The 24578-nt window shown below is 46.5% G+C and overlaps 1 protein-coding gene and 1 long non-coding RNA gene across 3 annotated transcripts; one reads left to right on the forward strand and one right to left on the reverse strand.

Annotated features, from left to right (window-relative positions):
* Window positions 1–2508: 2508 nt before the first annotated feature.
* Window positions 2509–4488, forward strand: CCT8L2 (chaperonin containing TCP1 subunit 8 like 2). Its single transcript, XM_038559221.1, has one exon. The coding sequence runs from the start codon at window positions 2765–2767 to the stop codon at window positions 4430–4432; it is 1668 nt and encodes a 555-aa protein (XP_038415149.1). The 5' UTR covers window positions 2509–2764; the 3' UTR covers window positions 4433–4488.
* A 334-nt stretch (window positions 4489–4822) lies between these two features.
* Window positions 4823–14147, reverse strand: LOC111090256. 2 transcript variants are annotated; one of them, XR_005371353.1, is made up of 6 exons: window positions 13878–14147; window positions 11086–11204; window positions 8145–8409; window positions 5653–5773; window positions 5411–5512; window positions 4823–4885 (listed from the first exon to the last, which is right to left on the reverse strand). It is a non-coding gene; the product is annotated as an uncharacterized LOC111090256 (long non-coding RNA). The 2 variants fall into 2 exon arrangements; XR_005371352.1 differs by having other exon boundaries at window positions 5653–5839.
* Window positions 14148–24578: the final 10431 nt, after the last annotated feature.

Consider the following 24578-nt stretch of genomic DNA (forward strand, 5'->3'; position numbering starts at 1 on the left):
TAAATAGTTGTGGAATAAGTAAAATAAATGGGAAAATGTATGTTAAGTGTTAAGAAAAAGAGCTAAGGTGATTTCCCCCAACATATACCAGGAGTGTTTATTTTTTAAAAAAGAAACTGCATCCATATAAACAATGTAAACATGCATACTTTGCTATATTTTGTGTACATTTCTATAAAGAAGCAGACTAGTCATCTTTGCCCCCATCCCCAACATTTGTTATATGACACTCTTCTCAGGGTTACTGGCTTTCAGAAGCCTGGGCCTGGAGGCACACACCTGTTTCTAAAGGAGTCTCCAAAATCAAAAGAGGTCAAAACAGTTGTCCACAGTTTTCAGACACCATAATATCTCCTTAAAAAACATTTCTCCCAGTCACCATAATGTTGAGAGGGAAATGATCATAGAATAACTCATATAACATGGATCACACCATCCACTTATGGAAAACTGCAAAAATCCACAACAATCTATGTAAGAATAGAAGTGCAGGGTCATAATGTTCATCAAAATGCAAACCATGATTATCCGAGCTGGAATTCCAAATGACACCGGCTTTCTTTGCATTTTTCTTTTTAACTTTTATAATGAATAGCTATCATTTTTACAAAAGCAATCAAGTTGTTTTGGGAGGAAAAGTTTTTTTTGTTTTTCTTCCAAAATTATCTCCATTTTCCCCTTAATTATATTTCACTCTCACAGGTATTTCTTTCCTTTTCTTTCTTTTTTTTTAAATTTTTTTTTTTTTTTAATTTTTATTTATTTATGATAGTCACAGAGAGAGAGAGAGAGAGGCAGAGACACAGGCAGAGGGAGAAGCAGGCTCCATGCACCGGGAGCCTGACGTGGGATTCGATCCCGGGTCTCCAGGATCGCGCCCTGGGCCAAAGGCAGGCGCTAAACCACTGCGCCACCCAGGGATCCCCTTTCCTTTTCTTTCTTGCTATCATCTTGTCTGAGGAAATATTAAAACAATGCCCACCGTACAATCATGATTCCTGACTGGTATAATCAGGTTCAGAGTTCTGGGGCTCCCCCTGCTTGGGGACAGCTGCTATTAAAGTAAAAAGGGTTTTTTCCAAACGAAAAATGAATGGTATTGCTCTGTCTTTCCCCTATTCTTAATAATCGTAATCTTCACCACTTCCAGCTGGTGCTCTGCCTAACACCTACAGAAGTTGTATTCATTTGGTGCAAATCTCTTCCCCTCCCCGTGTCCACGTTCCTGTCCCTTGGAATTCCCCATTCCATTGAACATAGTGGGTGCTCAATAAATATTTATGAAACTATTACCCCAGTGGGCTGCATTTGAGGAAGAGGAGTGAGAGAGCCAGGGAAGGAGGGCAACTGGGAGGAACTGAAATTCTAGGGGCTGAGTGTAAGACAGACAGAGAGGGGCTTAAAGTCACTGCCAGCGGTTTTCTACTTTTCCCACCACTGGGAGGCTAGACACTGACCCTCAGTTGCAAACATTATAGTTTTTCTGTAGGTTGCCAGCATCCTTCCCTCCCTTGTCTTGACCTGACTTTGCCAGCTCGGTGACATCTCTGTCACTGGAAGGAGGAGGAGCATCACACACCTGCAGCCGGGAAGGCAAACAGGCCTGTAAACACTGTAGAGATCCCAATGAGCAGCACCAACGGTGGGGGTGGCCAAGGAGGCCCAGGTAGACAGGTAACAACACCTAGCTAGCAGCACACAGCCCTCCCTGAGCAAGTACAACCAAACCCCTGCAACTACAACATGCTCGGCAGGAGCTACCACTTCATTGGGAACGTGACATGGGTGGGTATTTCCACTGGCTCTCCTCTCCACTGTCTCCAAAGTTTATTTATTTATTTATTTTTAATTTATTTATTCATGACAGACACAGAGAGAGAGAGGCAGAGACACAGGCAGAGGGAGAAGCAGGCTCTATGCAGGGAGCCTGACCTGGGACTTGATCCCGGTGTCTCCAAAGTTTATTTATTTATTTATTTTAAAAGATCTATTTATTTATTTATGATAGACACAGTGAGAAAGAGAGAGAGAGAGAGAGAGACACAGGAGGAGGGTGAAACAGGCTCCATGCCGGGAGCCGGACGTGGGACTCGACCCCAGGACTCCAGGATCACTCCCTGGGCCAAAGGCAGGCTCCAAACCACTGAGCCACCCAGGGATCCCCTGTCTCCGAAGTTTAAATGAAACTCTGGGGGCAGCCCGGTGGCTCAGTGGTTTAGTGCCACCTTCAGCCCAGGGTGTGATCCTGGAGACCCGGGATTTTATATATATATATAAATATATTATATATAAATGTATATATAATATATAAATATAAATATATTATATATATTATATATATATATGAATATATAAAATAAATGTAATTCTGGGGCCTGGTGCATAGGAGTGGGTCCCTCATGGGCCAGTGGCCCAGACCTGCCCCCCACCCCCGCCTGCCCGCAGGGCCTCCCAAACTCGCAGCATCCTTCTGTGACCTCATTCCCTGCCCCTGGTTCCATGTGCCACTCTGTGACTTCATCACGGGAATCCCTGGTGCAGCTACCAGGCTCCAGAGGCCCCCAGAGCCCTGCTCCTTACAGACCAGTCTGGGGAGTGGTTGAGGGCTGAGCTCTCTGCAGGAACATCATCCCTGCCGGATCCGGGAGCGCCCCCTTCTCCAGACAGCAGCTGCTGGGCATTGGGCACCTTTCTTCGCCGACCCCCCTCCAAGAAGCGCCCAAGGTCTGCTTCCGGGCGCCCCCGCCCCCCGCTTCCAGAGGCGATGGCCGGCGGAGCCACAGCGGCGCCGCCTCTGCCCGAGCGCCTGGGGCCAGGGCCGAGACGGCGCGCCAGGGGCCCGGGGGCGCAGGAGGAGCACCTGCTTTGCAGCGTGCCGGCGGCGCAGACCTTGGCCAGGGTCATCCGGCCTTGCTACGGGCCCCACGGCCGGCAGAAGCTCCTGGTCACCGCCAGAGGAACCACCGTGTTCACGGGCTCCGCGGCGGCCATCCTCCAGGCACTGGAGCTGGAGCACCCCGCTGCGCGGCTGCTGCGCGAGGCGGCCCACAAGCAGGCAGAGAGCTGCGGCGACGGCGCGGCCTTCGTGGTTCTGCTGGCAGAAGCCCTGCTGCAGCAGGCCGAGCACCTGCTGCGCGCCGGCCTGCCCCGCTCCCAGCTGCGCGAGGCCTACGCCGCGGCCACCGCCGAGGTCCTGGCCCTGCTGCCCTCCCTGTCCATCCGCTCGCTGGGGCCGCTGGAAGATCCCTTCTGGGCCCTCTATTCGGTGATGAACACCCACTCCGCATCCCAGATGGACTACCTGACCAAGCTGGTGGCACACGCTTGCTGGGCCACCAAGGAGCTGGACGGCAGCTTCCACCGCGAGCGCGTGGGGGTGTGCACCCTGCGAGGGGGCAGGCTCGAGGACTCATGCCTGCTCCCGGGGATGGCCCTGGCCGCGAAGCCCTGCGGCCAGGTGATCAGCGTGCTGCACGGGGCCAGGGTAGCTCTCTTCGTTTGCGCCTTTGGGCCAGCCAGCCCAAATGCACCTGCTACGGCCCGCCTCTCAAGCTCTGCTGACCTAACTAAATTTAGGAAAGGCAGTGAACAGCTGATAGAAAAGCAGGTGGCCCAACTGGTAACTGCATCTATTAACGTGGTGGTGGTGTGGGGGAACATCAATGAGAATACGCTGACTCTGGCCGATAAGTATGGCATCATGGTGATTCAGGCCAGGTCCCGGAGGGACATGGTTTACCTGAGTGAGGTGTTGGGTACACCTCTGATGCCTTATCTGATTCCTCCCCTGAAGCCAGGGAAGTGCCAGAGGGTATACCAGCAGGACCTGGGGGAAGGTATGGCCGTTGTCTTTGAGTGGGAATGCCCAGCCACCCCTGCCCTCACCATAGCCCTCAGGGGGGCCACCGCAGAGGGGCTGAAGAGTGCAGAGCAGGCTGCCTACCACGGCATCGATGCCTACTTCCAGTTGTGTCAGGATCCCAGACTGCTCCCAGGAGCTGGGGCCACAGAGATGGCTCTGGCAAAAATACTCTCAGAAAAAGGAAGCAGGTTGGAAGGGCTTAATGGGCCTGCCTTCCTCGCATTTGCACAGGCCCTTCAGTCTCTTCCCGAAACCTTAGCCGAGAATGCAGGCCTAGTGGTCTCAGAGGTCATGGCAGAGATGAAGGGGGCTCACCAAGCTGGGAACTTGCTGGTAGGCGTTGGGGTTGAGGGGATCATCAACGTGACCCAGGAAGGGGTGTGGGACACCCTGGTAGCCAAAGCCCAAGGACTTCGAGCCGTAGCTGATGTGGCCCTACAGCTCGTGAATGTAGATGAAATTATAGTGGCCAAGAAAAGTCCCATGTGTCAACAGGACTCGAATCCTGTTCCTAAGAAGGCAAAGGAATGCCTATCTCCTGTGAAAAAGTCAAATCCTTGGAACAATTAAGTAGCAATATCTGCAATAAAATGGGGATTGCCCAGAAAGGCACAAACACTTCAGAACGAATGCTTGCTGTATTTATTCCCTCCATGTTTCATACTATTAGAGTCAGTCTCTTTAGATGAAAACAACCAAAAGAACCACAAGATAAAAGTCCTTTTCCTTGATTTATTTCCTTTCAGATTCCTGGCTTTTTTTTTTTCATCTCCTGTTTCTCTCCATCATATTTGGTTCCTTTCCTCATAAGAGCAGGATTCAACTCTATAAAATTTTTTTTTAAGATTTTATTTTTTTATGAGAGACAGAGAGAGAGAGAGAGAGAGAGAGAGAGAGAGGCAGAGACACAGGCAGAGGGAGAAGCAGGCTCCATGCAGGGAGCCCTTATGTGATCCCCGGTCCCCAGGATCAGGCCCTGGGCTGAAGGTGGTGCTAAACTGCTGAGCCACCGGGGCTGCCCATCTATAAAAGATTTTTAAATTTAGTCCCTGGGCTTCAGGGATAAGGAAGGAAGGAAGGAAGGAAGGAAGGAAGGAAGGAAGGGAGGGAGGGAGGGAGGGAGGGAGGGAGGGAGGGAGGGAGGGAGGAAGGAAGGGAGGGAGAAACTCTTCCCTTCTCAGTCCACTTCACAATAACCATTTTCTGACACTGAAGTTTTATATAGACAACAGTAAGAAAACTTTGCTTTCCTGAGTTATCAAATATAAAAGCTTTTGCTTTGAATTTGGAAAAGATATGGATGACTTGACTGCCTGGATGGTTACATTTGCTTTCCGTGAAATGCTCAGAAAACGTCAGGACATTCCTTCTCTAATTGTGTGTCAGTGTGTATTGTAATAAAACTACTGATTTAAAATAAAAAAAAAAAAAAGGAGGGAGGGAGGGAGGGAGGGAAGGAGGGAGGGAGGGAAGGGGGAAGGCAAGGGAAGGAAAGGAAGGAAGGAAATAGTACAGGAATCTCTTCCCAACTGTTTGAGTTATCCCCACCTGATATCCTAATATATGTGAATTTCTGTCTAGATGTCACATTAGCAATCTGAGAACATCCGTGTAAGTTCACAGGAGCGGCTGCACGTTCCTGTTGTGATTCTTTGGGAAAAGAAGGGAAATGTTACTTTAAGGGAAAGAGGGAGGAGAAAAGGAGGAGGAGGAGAAGGAGGAGAAAGGGAAATGAACCCGCAGGCAGAATAAAATAAAACTCTTGGCATAGATAATGAAAAAACACACACCTTAGAACTGCATGAAGGTTGTTGTGTAGGTGAGGAGAATTGGGGAGCATCTGGCTTCAGGGTATCCCGGTAGGGCTGCGGTTGGATACCCCTGGGCATTGAAGAGGGAGTTCGAGCAGAGCTGGGAGCAGAGCAGCGCACATTACCCACAGCCTTTTCCACCTTAACCATTCAAGTTATTCTGCCCCTGGGAAAAAAGCAGAACCTAGGGACAAAATCTAGGCAATGGAAGCTGCAATCTCTTACAATCATTTTAAAAAATGCTGTTAGCATCTGGAAAGAGAACCAGACTCTCAAGAAACAAATGTCTTAAGAAAAAAAAGAAAAGAAAAAGAGAAAAAAGAAAGAACGAAGAAAGAAAGAAAGAAAGAAGCAAGAAAGAAGAAAGAAGCAACAATCACTACAACCGAAAGCAAAGAAAGCAAGACTCAAAACTAAAGCCAACAGAACAACATGCCTTTACTGAAGACGAGACCGTAATTACGAGGAAGAAGGAAGGTCTTCTACTGGGCATACAAAACAAAACAAAATGTGCAAAGATTCCTTTGAAACTTGGAAGAAGTAAAATCCTGAAAAGCTGTTAGTGAACAAAAGATGGAAAATGGGAATGTAAAGAACTAGACTCATTATTTCTCATGTGAGATGCATAAGACATCCTTGTTGTGTCTTTCCTTGTTGGCGCTCCATCATTCTATTTTAGTGAATGTAACTAAGTGCTTTCATATTTCTCCCCTGCCCTCAAGTTCCATATTCTCATAGTCTCAAATTCCATAAGAGGTGATGATAGAAATAGCTAATTCTTTTTAGAAATAGCTATTTTTTTTAAAAGTTTAAGCACACTGTATATAAATTTTATTTAATCATCGAAACCATCTCCTGAGAAAGGAGCTTGATTAACTCTCAGTTGCAGGAGACACAAATGAGCTTCAGAAAAAAGTAATTGGCCAAAGTTATACAGTAAATAGAAGAGGAAAATCCATTCTCCTATTTGTTGTTTTATTGCCCCAATCATACATTCCTCTATTGTGATGTTTTCACAGATACAACCCCTAGGATTACAAAGAAAGTATGTCTCAAAAGGCCTTTTGAAAATTCTCCAATGTGTTTTTTTAATCAGACAAAAAGCCTTGTGTGTGTATGTATATATGTGTGTATGTGTGTGTATATATATATATATATATATATATATATATATATGATGGCTTCTGCTCACAGAGAATATTTTAGTTATACATGCAAGACATATGTAGTCCAGACAATGTAAGATCATGTACTTTAAAAGTCCTAAGTTTGGGATCCCTGGGTGGTGCAGCGGTTTAGCGCCTGCCTTTGGCCCAGGGCGTGATCCTGGAGACCTGGGATCGAATCCCATGTCGGGCTCCCGGTGCATGGAGCCTGCTTCTCCCTCTGCCTGTGTCTCTGCCTCTCTCTCTCTCACTGTGTGCCTAACATAAATAAAAAATTAAAAAAATTAAAAAAAATAAAATAAAATAAAAGTCCTAAGTTTGATATACAGGAGATTTTTTTGATGATTTATCTAGGGAGAAATCATATTGCAGCATTAACATCTCCTTTGCCCCTGGACAGACAGGCAGACAGACACATTACACACACACACAATTGTATATATGTAGATACAAGTTAAAATGATTGAGGATAGTCTTACAAGGGACAAGGAAAGATAGAGCGGACACAAACTGAACTAGCATATGCTGAGAACTTTGAAGGTAAAAACCCCTGACCCAAACCTGAAACCCGAGGAGACAGAAAGAATTTGGGCATCTTCGGGAGGTGCCCAGGGGTCCTGGAGTTTGGGCTGCTGGGGCCCCTGAACTGCCTTGGGTCCCACCCGTGCCAACACTGGTTGGTCAGCTCTTCAATTCTGTGAACTGCCAGGCATCCTTAAGATCCATCCCCTTGAGTAAGCCAGCGCTGCCTTTGCCTCCTTGTACTTGAAAAAGCATTAGCTGGTCCGGAAAGGAAGGAAACACCATGGGACAGTGAAGGTGACCACGGGGGGGGGGGGGGGGGGGGGGGGGGGGGGGGAGCAGCCCAGGCTTAGGGAAGAGGAGCAGAAGGGGGAAGGGGGGTGGTCACTATAAGCTCAAAGTGCTCGGGTATGGAGTCCCTCTTAACTTCAGCTGAGGACTTCTCCTCTCCAGCTTGCCCCCTAAGTTCTTGCTGCTCAAAGCATGATCCCTGACCTTGAAGCAGCACCGCCATTCAGGTGATTCAGGGCAGATCACTAGTGTGGAATCTCAGCCCTACCCCCCACTCCACAGACCTACTACGTCAGAATCTGCAGTGTAACACAGTCCCCAAGTAATGGGGTGCATATTAAAGTCTGGGAAACACTGATTTAGGCAAGAACTACGACTAGTTCTAGCTTGATTATGCTTACAGTATCCTCTTAATATCATTAAGTGTTCTGTTTAAGGGTTAAAATATATGACTCAGCAAGTTGTTTCTTTTCTACTGATGATGAAGTTTACCAGCACTTGACCTCAGTTTTACTGGATCCCAATCTTGCTTCCAAGGTTACAGACTCAAGGGTCTTAAGTTCTCCAAAGGACCACAGAGTTGGCGACATATTTCTCCTCCCAGATGTGCTTTTCTTCAACTTCAGGAGCAGCTGAATCTCAGAAACACTTCCGGCAGCACATTCTTCATGGACCTTGCTGCTGTTGGACTTGTCTGTTCCTCCACTCCCAATCCCTTTCAGTTTAGCAACATTGTTTTCTAGGACTCTGGGTGGACCTGGCAAACAGCAGCAAAGAAACAAGATCCAGAGAAAACAGGAAAGGAAAATGAGAACTTCTGAGTCCTGGGAAATAAGGAACATGAGTGCCTGGCTCAGGTGGTGGAGGCTAGGGAGCTGAGTCGTGAGAAATGTTCCATCCTTTTGGGCACCAGAGAGCACAGACCCAAGACTGGGACCTAACAAAACTACTGGGTTCCTAAAGAAAAAAAAAAAAAGTCATTGATTCCAAACTGTGAAAAGAAGATCAAAACAACAGGAAAGTGTTGTCCACAATTTGTTTTAATCCTTTGTCTGCAGTCTAGGTAGCTCAGCAGTTTAGCTTGCCTTCAGCCCAGGGCATGATCCTGGGGACCAGGGATTGAGTCCTGTGTTTGTGTCGGGCTCCCGCAGGGAGCCTGCTTCTCCCTCTGCCTGTGTCTCTGCCTCTCTGTCACTCCTGGATAAATAAATAAAAAATCTTCCTTTGTCTGTATGAACCTCTGCCCAAGAATCCCTTCTGAAGAGAGCCCCTTAAGACAGGAGCCCTACCTTCTTGGAATACAAGTCTGAGGTGGTTTTACTGCAGAAGCTGGGAGAGAGAGAAAAGTAAAATTAAAGAGAAAACCCCACAAAGTCCAAAACTGGGACATCTGAAGGGGAAGAAAGGAGAATATGGAGGCTCAAGGACCCAATAATTTCATCTGTAAGTAAGTAAAACTAGTTTCTTTTTTTTTATTAAGATTTTATTTATCTATTCATGAGAAACAGAGAGAGAGAGAGGGAGAGAGAGAGTCAGAGATGCAGGCAGAGGGAGAAGCAGGCTCCATGCAGGGGGCCAGACATAGGACTCAATCCCAGGTCACCAGGATCACACCCTGGGCTGAAGACAGCGCTAAACCACTGAGCCACCTGGGCTGTCCTCAAAACGAGTTTTTTTAAAAAGGTTTATTTACTCATTTGAGAAAGAGAGAGAGAGAGCATGAATAAGAGGGGCAGAGGGAGAGGGTGAGAGAATCCCAAGCAGACTCCATGCTGGGGATGGAGCCCAGTTTGGGCTCAATCCCAGTGCCCCAAGATCATGACCGGAACCAAAACCAAGAGCCAGATGCCTGACCGACTGTGCTGCTGAGGTGCTCCTAAGCAAAGCTAGTTTTAAGGAGATTTGCTTGAACCATAAATTGGACTGATGTCAATTGCACATGTTCACACCCCTAGAAGATTCCATTCCTGCTTGAGCCTTTCTGGAACATGGACCAACTATTGTTGATGCTTCACCACGAACATGAGGATTTTGAGTGACACTGTTAAGAATTAACTGATGCGGGGAGGAGGGACCTGGCTGGGGTGGCTCTGTTGGTTAGGCATCCACCTTCAGCTCAGGTCATGATCTCAGGGTCCTGGGATCGAGCCCTGCATTGGGCTCCCTGCTCAGTGGGAAGCCTGCTTTTCCCTCTCCCACTCTCCCTGTTTTTGTTTTGTGTCAAATAAACAAATACAGTCTTAAAAAAAAAAAAAAAAAAAGGAATTGATGGCCTACTCCCTGCTGTGATAATGGGGCAGGGGGGCAGTGCTCCTCATACCCAGTTACTTGATTAAGGTCACTACTCCAGGGAAAATTGTCCCTGTAGCACTAAAATGCCACAACATGCAGTAGATCTGAGCACAGATCTCAGAATGTCTGTAATTCCACAGATAGCTAACTTTTCTCCCACAACATCAACCCCTCTTCTCCACACACTACAGACCCTCTTCCTAACTGGAGAGGGAGGAAGACGCTAGGTGGGAATGAAGGAAATGCTGGCAAGGTGTCTAAGGGCTCACTTCCCAATGGGTTCTAAGGAGAGACAGGACAGTAGAATCTCCAGGACAGTTTGGGGGTTCTGAGAACAGAGGAGATTCTCTGCTTCTAACCAGGAACCCCTGGAGCTCCAGAGTTGTTCCGTGTGCCAATGGGATGGAGCAGAAAGGTAGCGGGTGATAGGAAGAAAGGGCAGGTGAATCTGAGAGCAGTCAGGTTTCCCTGTGCCCCAAGATTTCCCAAGGGGGAAATCAAGAGCTGACTTGGCTGAGGTCTGGACTGACCAAGAAGAAATGTGAAGGGACTAAATTTACCTGTAATTAACTAGATTAGTCATTCTACTGTTAGGTAGAAAAGGAGCTGGAAAAGAAGTACTGAAATCATTTAATTATAGAAAGACATCTACACATACTTTCTTTTTTTTTTCTTTTACATACTTTCTATATATTGAGTTCAGGGCTTGAAAAAATTCAAACTCTCTACAAAGATAAAGACTGAATAAGGAATTCAGACACTGTCCTGCAGGCATCACCAAGGGAGCTGGATGCAGGTTATTGCAGAGCTAAGTGAGGGAGACTAGATGCTGGTTAGCAAAACAATGGTAATCTTTCTATAACACAGCACATATTCAAGATGCAGTTTTATTCATTATACAGGTTTTTAAAAAATGACCCTCTAGAAGTTCTCTTTTAACTCACTGAAGGCATCAGAAATGAAAAATGGATCCCAGTGAGTTTAGGGAAGACAGCCTTTCTAAACTTTACTGAACCCACAGTGAAAAATGTTTTCCTATCCAGACCATCATTAGTCTTTTTAAACAGCTTAACACCTGTGTATTCTGACTCCTGCACCTAACTTCACAGAGGCCCTACTCTGGGCGCTTATCAGCACTTACTCTCTTGGGAGGCAACCAAGCTCTGGACAAGTTTTCCCCTCCAGAAAAGATGAGACCTGTCAGCCAATCTCAGTCTTCTTTGAGTAGATGCAAAATGTTATGTGCTTCACATTTCATTCCTATATTTAAAAAAAATTTTTTTTTTTAATTGAGAGAGTGAGCGTGAGAGCTTGAGAGGGTACATGCACGCACTCACAGAGGGGAGGGACAGAGAGAGGAGAGAATCTCAAGCCAACTCCAGGCTGAGCACAGCCCAGTGCAGGGCTCGATTTCATAACCCTGAGATCATGACCTGAGTTGAAACCAAGAGTCAGACACTCAACCTACTGAACCACTCAGATGCCACTCATTCCAGCATTTTTTTTCCCCTGCATTTATTTTGATTAAAAACCTACTTTAGGAAAAAAAAAAAAAAAAAAAAAAAAAAAACCTACTTTAGGGCAGCCCTGGTGGCTCAGTAGTTTAGTGCCACCTTCAGCCCAGGGTGTGATCCTAGAGACCCGGGATCTAGTCCCACGTCAGGCTCCCTGCATGGAGCCTGCATCTCTCTCTGCCTACGCCTCTGTCTTTCTCTCTCTCTCTGGGTCTCTCATGAATAAATAAAATCTTGAGGAAAAAAACCTGTTTTAATTTTATTAATGTGATTTGTTTATAAAAGGTATAATAATCTATTGCGATATTGTTTCATGAGAAAAATAGTTTCCAAAAATGTTTGTGATTTCTTTTACATTAGATTCTAAGAAGAATCTGCAAATGCCTAAATTCTTGAAACTAAATAAAAAACATTTCAAAATATACCTAGATGTTGTTGGAATTTAGGGTTTTTTTTTTTAATGGAGATGTAGTTGACATATAACATTGTACTCATTTTAGGTATACAACGTAATATTATAAATCTATATCTATCTATGCAGGCTAGAAATGTTTATCCTAATAAGTTAACATCCATCACCTCACAGTTACAATTTTTTTCTTATGACTAGACTAGAACTTTTAATCTACTCTCTTACTTTTTTTAAGTAATTACTCTCTTAGCAACTTCCAAAAACATAATACAGCTTTACTAACTGTAGTCACCATGCTGTACATGACATCCCCAGGACTTATCTATAACTGGAAGTTTGTACCTTTTGGCCAATTTCACCCATTTCACCCACCCTTCCATCCTCTGACAACCACCAATCTGTTCTATGTATGACTTTTTTTTTTAATATTCTATATATAAGATCATACAGTATTTGACTTACTTCACTTAGTAATGCTCTCAAGGTACATCAGTGTTGTTGCAAATGGTAGAATTTTCTTTTTTACGGCTGAATAGTGTCCCATTTTATATACTTATATTGCTATTTATAACTATATATGTTATTACATTTTATGTATTCATCCATCAATGGGCCTAAGTTGTTTTCATATCTTGGCTATTATAAATAATGCTGCAGTGAATATGAGGGTATAGACAGCTTTTCACAATAGTGATTTCATTTTCTTTGCATAAATACCCAGAAATTGAATTGCAGGATCATAGGGTAGAGTTCTATTTTTATTTTCTTGAGTCCCCTCCACACTGTTTTCTATAGTGGCTATGCCAACATGCACAAGGGTTCTCTTTTTTTCCACAACCTCGTCAACACTTGCTAACTGTCTTTTTGATCACAGTCGTTCCAATAAGTGTGAGGGGCTAAGTCTTTGTGGCTCTGATTTGCATTTCCCTGATGATGAGTGATGTTAAGCATCTCTTCAAGTGTCTGACGGCCATCTGTATGTCTTTGAAGAAATGCCTATTCAGACCTATTTATTTTTTAATAGGACATATTTTCTGGGGGCTATTGAGTTCTAGGACTTCCTTACTGAAATTTAAAGTCTTGATTCAGACATCCAGCATCACGGCATAAAGTTACCATCCATAGAGGTCTATGTGCTAGAGCTGGCATCACAAGCTGAACTTTCTGATTTTTGGACACATTTTTTATTTTGTCCTGTGATATGCTAGGCACTATGTAGATTTTTTTTTTTGAGAGAGCGCACAAGGGAGAGAATCTGCAGTAGACCCCACACTGAGCACAGAGCCCAAGCAGAGCCTACCTAACACGGAGGATCCAAGATCCTGAGCTGAAACCAAGAGCCCTAGGCTTAACCAACCGAGCCGCCCAGGTGCCCCAGCACTATGTAGTAGAGAATGGGAACACTGTTAATGACTTAAATATAGAAATCTTTTTTTTTTTTTTTTTTTTTTTTTTTTTTTTTTAATTTTATTTATTTATGATAGTCACAGAGAGAGAGAGGCGCAGAGACAGGCAGAGGGAGAAGCAGGCTCCATGCACCGGGAGCCCGATGTGGGATTCGATCCCGGGTCTCCAGGATCGCGCCCTGGGCCAAAGGCAGGCGCCAAACCGCTGCGCCACCCAGGGATCCCCAAATATAGAAATCTTAATGTAACAAGTATTTAGTCGGAGAAAATATTCCTATTTCCTTTTAGTTACAATATACTTAACTTTCTATTATATTACAAATTCATGAGGTAGACTTGCTTTGCTCCCCTGCCCCCCCCCTCCCCATTTTGTGTGCTTTTTCTTCCGGTTCACTTCCTGTACTTCTCACCCATTTATTTCTATGCCTCTGGTTTCTACTCTTCCATCAACATCTATTGGTTTTCATTACAGTGAGTAATTCATCCTCTTTGCCTTCTATTCCAACTAGGGCCGCTGCTTTTTCTGGGTGAGGAAAACCCACACAGGGCCCACCTACAAGCCCCCCGGGCGGGGTGTGTGGGCGGGATGCGGCCCACCCACCCTGCGGCCAAGCTGAGGCTCCACGCCCTCCTTTACTCATCTCCTTAACCCACTGGCTCCGGCTGGCGGCTGGCGCAGGCCGCGCACGGGAGGGGATCAGCTCCTCGGGTCCCCGGGAGGGCAGGCCTCGAGGGTGCGGTGAGAGTCTGCTCAGCGGCCCAGGTGTCCTCTCCCTCCCGAAGGGCCCGCGAGCTGCTGGCCGACAGCACAAGGCAGGCCTCAAACCCCGAGGTCCTGAGTCCTCTTCCCAGCAGCCTCGCTAAGGGGAGGCCGACGTGCCGACGTGCCGACGCGCCGACGGCCTCGCGCACGCGCAGTTCCACACGGCGCAGAGTGGAAGCCGACGCCGGAAGTGGCGGGAGCCATGTTGGCCCTGCTGCTCCGTAGTGTCTGGCCAGCTGTGGCTCCTCGGAATTCCCGCTCAATGTCATTCTTTTCCGTCGTGGATACATTGATTTTTTTTATCCCCCCCTGGCCATTTCGGGAAGCTAATTCACTATTTTGTCCCCACGATCTGGATTTACTTTTCACTAATTTCCATTTCTCCCCTTTCATTCCCCCTTGCCCCCCTACAGCTGTCTTCAGCTTTTGTCTTACATGCTGAACCATTACAAACTTGTATTTTGGACTCACCCCGAAGTGGGTTTCTAGAAGTGCTGCTGGTTAAACATTTCTCTTTGTGCATAGTAGACAGTGGCGAGTTCTGGAAGTAAATTAACTATTTCAGGTCCTGGCGGGGCACAGTTGGATTTACTATTGCAATATGAACATTTATTAAACACAAACCTGGTACTGAGAACGACCCACGAGGACCTGGCTGCGTCAGAGGAGCATGTGACTCTTGATCTTGGGGTTGTAAGATCAAGCCCCACATTGGATGTAGACATTAACCACACAGCCTAAAAAAACCAGAACTACCCAGAAACAAGATTCCAGTGAGGTCAACAGGCAAGGAATCTCAATCAGGCAAACCTGGCTAGTGTAGGGCTGTAAAAACACCCCTCAGAGCTCTTGCTGCAGGGAGGGTAACTGGTGGAGCCCCTCAGCTGCTGGTTTTGAACCCAGTACTGCCCTCCGGGTAAGGGAACATGGGCTCCAGCACTCTAGTCAGCCTGGCCCAAACCATCTCCCAGCTACACCAGTCAGGGACCTTTCTACACCCTTGCCCCACCCCCTGCCTACCCTCCCCAGGGCTCAGATTTCCCTGCCTTCTCCAAAATTCTCCCCTATAGATATTTCCTCCTATAAATCTCCTGCATGACAATCCCTTTTTTTTAAAGATTTTATTTATTTATTCATGAGAGACACACAGAGAGAGGCAGAAGGTGAAGCAGGCTCCATGCAGGGAGCCGGACGTGGGTCTCGATCCCAGGTCTCCAGGATCACACCCTGGGCTGAAGGCTGAGCCACCTGGGCTGCCCTGCATGACAATCCTATCATGGCATCTACTTTGCAGAAGATCTGAAGTAATACAGGACGGTAAGACGTAACTACAAGATTATTCTGAGACCAGCTGCCTCTTCCTTGCATTAGCTTTGTCCTTCCAAGTGAGTGGCTCTCCTCTTCTCAAAAGTCACTCAAGGCAAGAGAACTCCCAATTTATAACCAGCTACCACTCCAATTTATAACCAGCTACCACACCCTACCTCCACCTAAGAGCCGCTCCCCACACTACTCCCTAATTGGCATAGCTCGGGCCACACCTGAACTGCAGGCTGACACCTTCCCAACTACCAAAGAAGTGTGTCTGCCTGAGTGCGCGCAGACACACGTTTTCCTCTTTCCAAGTGTCGTTATTCATTTCCAGGAGTCAAGGAAGGTTATCCTTTTTTTTTTTTTTTTAAGATTTTATTTATTTATTCATGAGAGAGAGAGAGAGAGAGGCAGACACACAGGCAGAGGGAGAAGCAGGCTCTGTACAGGGAGCCCGACACTGGATTCGATCCCCGGTCTCCAGGATCACACCCTAGGCTGAAGGCGGCTAAACTGCTGAGCCACCTGGGCTGCCCCAAGGAAGCTTATCCTAAAGACCTTTCTCCTTTTAGTAAGGCTTTATTACTAAATTAATAATAATGAAAATAAATGCCTTGCATAAGAATAGCATTTCTGTTACTTTCCCAGATATTTTCTAGTAAACATTACCTTGTTTGCTCCACATGGTAACTGTGACTGTAGATAGGACCAGTAGCATCAACTCCACTTCACAGAGGAAGAGACTGAGACATAGACTAATTTCTGTGGGTGTTAATTTCCAAGTCTATCCAATGAAGACTCCAATCCTATGACCTCTGAGTCCTCTTCAACTTCGAAAATGGTATTTTCATATTTTGTCTGAAATTGCAAAGCTAGTGGGTAGTGGTAGGTTAGGGAGATGAGATGAATGCCTTTTGGTGCCAGGCTAATTCTCTCACACCATGTTCTCTTTACTGAGAACAGGACTAACATTTATTAGCTGTCCTCACCTGCCATGCCCTGTGCTAATGACTTATAGTGGCACTGTTGAATACCTGCCCACCATCATCATCCTCCTACCCATCTAAAAGCATTTATTTAAAAAAAAAATATTTTATGTTTTTAAAGATTTTATTTATTTATTCATGAGAGACACAGAGAAGGAGGCAGAGACACAGGCAGAAGGAGAAGCAGGCTCCCTGCAGGACCTGGGATCACACCTTGAGTCAAAGGCAAAGGCTCAGCCACTGAGCCACCCAGGGGTCCCCCATCTAAAAGTATTTAAATTTCAGTTCCATACACACTTATCAGGAGCTGACACCACACCTGCTCTAAGAATATGCTCCTGTTGGTTTAAACTGATCAACGTTTTCTGTTCTCCAGGTGACTGCCACCGGCCTTGGGCTGGGTCCAGTCCCAAAAGGTCCAACCAGGGTGAACTGGTGGATTCTGGCCTGGATGCAAGAAAGGAGGTATACTCTCTCCTACCGGATATAAATAAGGAAGCATTGTCTCTATTGCTCCTGGCAGCTTCTCTATGGCCCCAAGGGGAAGCCACAGGATTCTTGTTTGGGCCAGTAGTCTTTAGCAGCTAAAATCTATGAGATGTCTATATCCCTAAAACTGAACAATCAACATAGGCAAAGACAGATGAGGTAATTAAGACCCAGAGAGTTACCAGACTTTGGCAGGCTCGCACTGCCTCTTTGGGGAGATGAGGATTAGATTTCAACTCTCCATCAACAGACCCAGGGTTCTACTCGCCTCAGGAAGTGGAGAATGAACGCACCCCAGTGCAGAGATTCTTGAGAAAAATCAGAGTTCTAGGTGCTGAACAGACCAGAGAATTAGGATTGAAGAGGAAGGGGGAATGAGAAGAGGCTTCCTCCTATTCTGTTTTCCTGCCTGAGATAGATGACAGGGCCCCAGCTGAGCATGATGGTAACACTGAACCAGAAAGCTTTCCCTTCCCCCACCCGAGCCTTCTGTCAATTAAAGAGCCTTTGAGACTGCCCCAAAGGAAGAAGGCGTTGCCGGCCAAGTATCTGCCTACCTGGGGTCAGGGTGAGGGCAAGGCAGTGAGGACATGCTATTAACAGATAGAAAAGAGATGGGCTGAAGGCCTTGTTTCTCTCTCTCCTTGTCAAAGAATAGCCAGAAATAAAGCACACAAATTAAAAAAACTCAAAACATTTACAAACATAATAGCTATTTTTCTAACACTTACAAGTGTTGTCTGCACAATTTTGACAGAATGAGACATGGACAGTTTGGTTAGTCCGTTTGATCGCAGAAAACACAGCATTCATTTATTCATCAAGAATTTAAGTGCCTACCTATGTCCTAGAGAGGTGTTCACATCCTAATGGTGGAGGAGAGGTGAAGGGGAACAGACCGTAACAAGTAAATAAACAAGATGAAACAAACAAATAAATAGACAAGATGATTTCAGACTTTGCTCGCGCTCTGAAGGAAACAACCGGATGATAGGGTCCGCAGTGGGAGGGGTCGTATTTTAGATACTGTCAGCAATGCCTTAGAATGACACCTGAGCTAAGCCATGTGAGTCTGAAGAAAAGCTGATCTAGACAAGTCAAGAAACAACAGCCAAGTACAAAGGCCCCGTGGCAAAAAGCACTCGGCAGAAATGCGGTTAGTGTGCCTAGAGTGTAGTGAGCTTGGAGGACATGGTGGGGGGCTTTGTATGGTTCCAGTGCAGCTGGAAACACCAGTCTGGCACTCTTCTGCCTATAGGAATGAGCCATTATGGAGTCTCCCCCTGGATCTCGGGTGTCTGACCTGGACTGAAGTTTGAGATCTCCCACTTCGGTGACCTTGGGAAAGCTACTTGAGTTTCCCCATTTGAATAATCAAGGGTTTGAAGCCAAGAGACTTGTGTGGGGATTATCTCCCAACCTCAGCATCAACTCATCCTTAGATGAAAAAGCAGACACTTACAAAACTAGCACACAACAAAATCTAATTGTTAGCAGAATACAGCAAGAACAATCCATGGGCGGTACGCCCCCTCCCCGGGGAAAAGGGGATTATAAAGTCGGGACATAGAACGCTGTCACTGCAGTCTCACTCGGGCCTTCAGAGGAACTCAATCTCCATCCCGGGTCTGGGTGGGTCTGGAGTCCAGCTCATTTTCCGTTTGCACAACTCAAAGCACTAAGCACCTTCGTACCGGCGTCCACCGCATCTGCTCCCTCCCTTCCTCCCTCCTGCCCGCAAGGCCGCGCGGTCGTGCCCCCGGCTGAGTGGCGGGGAGTTGGGTGGGGTGGGACCCGCGCCAAGGCCAGGGCCCGCCAGATGGACACCGGGAGGGAACCTGGGGAAGGCTGCTCCGGGAGGAAGGGGCAGGAGGCGAGCGAGCGGGCGGCGCGGGGCGCGGAGCCCCGAGGAGGCGGAGCAGGGGAGCAGGCGCCGCGGGCTCGGCTCCCGGACGGCGGAGGGGAGGCGAGGAATCCTGGGAGTGGGGAAGAGGCGCGGAGCAGGACTCGGGGGGACGGCAAAGGGCGGCCACAGGGCACCCCGCATGGACCGCGCGCCACGGCCTGGCCAAGCGCATCAGGAGTGGCCGCCGAGAGGGGGTGGGGCGCCGGGCGGGAGGCCAATGGGAGGGCGAGCCGGGACAGGGCGGGGCGTCGGGCGGCTCGAAGCCAATGGGGGGGGGGGGAGTAGGGGGGGGCGGGGCGCCAGGCGGCTTGAGGCCAATGGTGGGTGGAGTCAGATGTAGGGGCGGGGCGCCAGGGGCCTCGAGGCCAATTGGGGGGAAGTAGGGGCGGGGCGGGGCGTCGGACGCCTCTAGGCCAATGGGAACACGCGATGCGGCGGGGGTGGGGCGCCAGGCGGCGAGAGGGCCAATGGATGGCTGAACCGGGGACGCCGGCCGTCCGAACCGACGCCTGGGGAGAGGGACCCGGAAGGCGGTGGGGGCGGGGAGCCGGGCTGACAACCTGTCAAATCCACTTTGGGGCGAACTAGGTCACGCGCCTCCCCGAGCCAGGGCGCCCCCGCCCCGCGAGGCCCGGCGGGTGGCCCGCGGGCCCGGCCCGGCTGCTTCCTCTTCCTGCCCGCGGTGGGGGCGGGGCGGACGCTGGGACACCTGCCTCCCGGGCCCTGCGGCGTCCGCTCGTCCCACCGCAGCGCCCAGGCGCTCGCCCGCGCGGGCTCTCCCTAGGCAGCCGGGCCCGCCGCGGCTTCGCGGCTGCACACGGGGCCCGCCGAGCGGCCCTCCGGAGTCGACGACTCCCCACCGCGCCGCTCGCTCGCGGGGCACAGTGGCGAGGTCCGTCCCCGCGGGCCCGCGCTTGCGGAAGCCGGCGGCCGGCGCACTACTTGGCGCGGAAGGAGCCGCGGGCGGCGGAGGGATCCCGCGCCGCAGGCCGAGCCGTCGTGGGGGCGGCGGGGGGCGGGGAGGACGCGGCGGGAGCGGGAGCCGGAGCCCGGGCCCCGCGGCGAGGAGCGCGCTGGGCGCCCCGCCGCCCCCGCCGCCCGCCTGTCACCTGCCCCCGGGGGCACCCGCAGGCGGCGAGCGGGCCCCGGGCGGCGGGGGCGGCGCTTTGTGTGTCGGCCGAAGCGGGAAGCGGGTGGAAGGGGGAAGCTCGCCCTTCTGTCCGGCCCTTGTTCACACACTTCTCCCTGCTCGAGCTCCGACACGTAGTTCTCGAATTGTTTCCGGGCGAACGAAATGAAATAAAAGCCTCAATTAGAAGTCAGCACTATGCAAGTCCCGGGGATTACAAATTTGCTCCCCCGTCACCCTGTGGGATTCATGCCCTTGCACTTCTGCCTGGACCGCACGTCCGTGCCTCTTCAATATGGATCCTAATAGAGCTGTATCCGCCTTCCTGAGGGCTTCAAAATGGATGTTGGTGCTCAGCCCCTAATTAGCGAGACTTACGTTAATGAGTCGATTCTGTTCTTCATTATTTCTCAATGCACATTTGCCTAGAACTTTTGCATTGAATGGACAGTAACTAGAATACTTTTTTTTTTTTTACGATTTAGCCATTCATATTATGTTAATTTTCCCCCAGAACTAGGTGATGCATTGTTTTAAGTAACAATGACCAACTCCTCTTTTACTCCCAGATGGTAAAAACAAAGAAATCTAAGGGTAAATGGTAAATTAAAAACGCTAAAATGTAAATGCAAAATTTAAATGACGTAGTAATTACTTGAAGTGTTTCTTTGTAATGCTGCAGTGAAATGGAATAAAAATATTTCATTTTCATACAAATATTTCTTTAAACAAATACAGCATTTCTTAAATATATGCAAGCATTGTGCTTAAACATTTGCATGTGTCTATATGGAAAGCATTGTGTTCAAACATTTTTATTACTTTGCCAAATGCATATTTCATCAATAAAATAATTTTACTTTAAAAATTTTACTTCCTTTTAAAGTCTAGCTTTTAATTAAATGCATTATACTCACCGCTTGGAGAAGAAAACAATATACTATGTCATCTCCGTATAGAATATACAGATAAGAATCTTTTTACATTTACGAGAAACATGGTCATCAAGAAAAAACTGGATAAAGTAAAATGTTCTTCAAGTTCAACATAAACAAGAGCTTACTCGTTAATTAGCTTTAATATAGTATTATCAATAAAAGGTTGGAATAGATGTCCATCCTTTTTATATAAATTAAAATTGAACAAAGCAACAAGACCTTTTATGTGTTTTGTTGTAGTGAATTCCTTACTGCCAATTTTCCAAATTGAGTAGTTCTCTATTTTGACCAGTTAGCAACCCAACAGTATTAGAAGCTCTTAGCCCCTATTGGGGATATAAAAAAAAGTATTATATTTTCTAATTACAAAAGTTTTATTATCAATTCCCACTGAAAGATATTTTTTTTATCTTTTAATGCCAATTAATACTCACTAAAAAGGCAATTAAACCACAAGTGTTTTTCTTCAACAAATAAACCACAAGACTGTTAATAACACAAAATCAACACTCAAAACATAAGATTGAATTGCATATCCTTACACAAAAATTGCAAGTTGGAATTTAGCCATTATATATATTATATTACATTAATAAGTAAAAACAGAGATTTTAAAATGTAAAGAAAGTGCAATACTAAAACTATCATTTTGATACTTTGGGGTATATTTTCATTCTAACAAAGGGTTTAAAACTGTTTCTTAAAATGAGCATTTTGATATGATGTTTCACATCTTTTTTTAACTTCTGAGCTCATAAAAAACCTAGCTCCTGCCATTTCTCTCTTCAAATACGAAAATTAGAAACATTTTGCCTTAATTATTTCTTTTGCTGTATCCTTTGCTAGCAAATTCTTTTGGAATAGATTTGGGAAATTAATTAGCTTTATAAATGGAGTTACTGTTTTGCCTAAACACTTCATGTATAATTCCTTACAGGAGATTTTTCTAATTCTCTACCAAAATGTCTCGGCACATTTTTATTTCTCAGATGGTATTGCATTTCCTGGACTAGAAGAAAAAAGCAGGCAACCTCTTTACTTCTTTGGGGGATGAGGGAGAGTGGCTTTACCCAAGGATAAAGACATCCTCATGGCAGCTCAGCCTGGGTTATGTAATTGGAAGTTCAGCTTGGACCAAAAGGGGTAAAAGATTCTGTGAATGGGAAATAAATATGCCTTGAGTTAGAGGTTGCAAACCACTGGTCTGCAGGGGTGTGTGTTTGCCTCTCACAATGTTTAGAAATTTTTAAATTAGTTTCCAAGATTTAAAAAATGGGAGACTTCAGATAAAAATACAGAATTGTAGCTTTTTTTGAAAATAGACAGGTAAGGCTCATTTCTTGCTGGTTACGTGCTGCTATAGCTGACTAGGTGCTGCCCTCTTTAGACAGGGTGTACACTCTGTATACGTGGCTCAATGGAATCCTTTATTTTAGCCACCTAACCACTGGAGGAATCTGTGTTTGAGATACCTGCTTGCGGTTATATAAAATTGTGAAAGACATCACAGAGAGAAGGTAGGCTTAGAAAGAAGAGATGATCCTAAGTTTCTAAGTAAATACGAACTCAGAATTGGAATTATATATGGCAAATGGATATATCCCATTACTTCTCTTATCAGTTCCTGGCACAAGGTAAGATTGTATCAAAGAGAAAAAAATTTTTTAGGGATGCCTGGGTGGCTCAGTGGTTGAGTGTCTGCCTTCAGCTCAGGTCCTGATCCCGGGGTCCCAGGATTGTGTCCCACATGGGGCTCCCCGGGGAAGAGCCTGCTTCTCTCTCTGCCTATCTCTCTCTCTCTCTCTCTCTCTCTCTCTCTGTATCTCTCATGAATAAATAAATAAAATCTTAAAAAAACTTTTTTTTTTAAAGGAAATAATGTTTTTGTGCTGTACTTTCCACTTGGGAAAGGCACTGCTTTGATTCAAGATCCAGTGATTTAAGATCACAGGAAATCTTAGCTAATGGAACCTAGGAATAGTAGTCAACTGTGAAAGATTGTGCAAGAAAAAGCGTTTGCCCAAAAGGCTACAGAGTAACGGTGATGATGATGATGATGATAATGATGATGATGACAGTGTCTTGACATTAATGAGTGATAACTGTGTGCTGGACATTGTTACAATTGCCTTATCTAAACTATGTCTTGAGGTTATATTTTACTTTATAATTTGCTACTATTCCACTTTTCTTTTTGCATCTACCTTGAACCCTTTAAAACTCAGGCATGAGGGAGGGGTGCTGTAATTTGCTAGGATGGCCTCACCTTTGGTGTCTACTGGTTCTGAGTGTCTGGATGTTCTTTCTTTGCAGCTTTTCCCTGACTGTACCCTAAGCTTGTCCTCTCTTAGGCCTCTTCCTGTCACAGTCCATGTGACTCTTCCTACTGGCATCAGACTTCTCACCTCAGCAAGATATAACCCTGGGCAGAGAATAGAAAGAATCAACCAAGACTGAGGCAATGAATGTGGTAGGAAGAAAAAGAGATGAAAGAGAGTGAGGAATAAGATTGATTGCACTGAGGACAGGGAAATGGAAATGGACATAGAGACAGCCACCTCTTGTCCTCCCCACCCTCTTCTCCCCATCCACCGCATCATCAAAATCTACAGCAAAGCCCAATGAGAACAGCTGCACACTAGAAAAGTTTCCAAGTTTGTGTCCAGGTGGATTATGTGTTTGATGATTTTTCAGAGTGTGAAGTAGACCAACTCTGCAGTTACATTCAGGTGGAGTCCACATACATCTATGAGGGAAGTTTTTTTTTTTTTTTTAATTTTTATTTATTTATGATAGTCACAGAGAGAGAGAGAGAGGCAGAGACACAGACAGAGGGAGAAGCAGGCTCCATGCACCGGGAGCCCAATGTGGGATTCGATCCCGGGTCTCCAGGATCGCGCCCTGGGCCAAAGGCAGGCGCCAAACCGCTGCGCCACCCAGGGATCCCTATGAGGGAAGTTTAAATAAAATGTGTACCTTCATACAATAGGTGTTTATGAGAGGGTTTTTTTTTTTTTTAAGATTTATTTATTTGACAGAGAGTGTGTGTGTGTGAGACAGAAGGAGAGGGAGAGAGAAGCTTTTTTTTTTTTTTTTTTTTTTTTAGTATGTTTCTTTTTAATTTTTAAAATGTAGCTACAAGGGGGTACTTAGGTGGCTCAGCGGTTGGGTGTATGCCTTTGGCTCAGGGCGTGATCTTGGTTCGGGGATTGAGTCTCATGTAGGGCTCCCTGTGGGAAGCCTGCGTCTCCCTCTGCCTCTGTGTCTCTGTGTCTCTCATGAATAAATAAATAAAATCTTTTTAAAAAATTAAAAAATGGGCAGCCCAGATGGCTCAGCAGTTTAGCGCTGCCTTCAGCCCAGGGTGCGATCCGGAGACCCGGGATCGAGTCCCACATCGGGCTCCCTGCATGGAGCCTGCTTTTCCCTCTGCCTGTGTCTCTGCCTGTGTGTGTGTGTGTGTGTGTGTGTGTGTGTCTCATGAATAAATAAATAAAATCTTTAAAAAAATAAACAAAATGTAGCTACAGGAAAATTAAAAATTACATATATGGCTTACTGTTCATTACCCAGTAGTGAACATTTGGACACTAAATCATATGCTATTTATTTTACTTTGTTTCAAGTTTTGCTTAAATTCTAGTTATTAACACATAGTTTAATACTGGTTTTAAAAATAGAATTTAGTGATTCATCACTCACATGCAACACCCAGTGCTCATCACAAGTACCTTCCTTAATGCCCATCACTCATTTAACCCATCCCTCTTCCCATCTCCC

The sequence above is a fragment of the Canis lupus genome, chromosome 16, assembly GCF_011100685.1.
Source record: "Canis lupus familiaris isolate Mischka breed German Shepherd chromosome 16, alternate assembly UU_Cfam_GSD_1.0, whole genome shotgun sequence".
NCBI classification, from domain to species: domain Eukaryota; kingdom Metazoa; phylum Chordata; class Mammalia; order Carnivora; family Canidae; genus Canis; species Canis lupus.

Coding starts and splice junctions, on each gene's coding strand:
- CCT8L2 (XM_038559221.1), top strand. CDS start 2,765: ATGGCCGGCGGAGCCACAGCGGCGCCGCCTCTGCCCGAGCGCCTGGGG.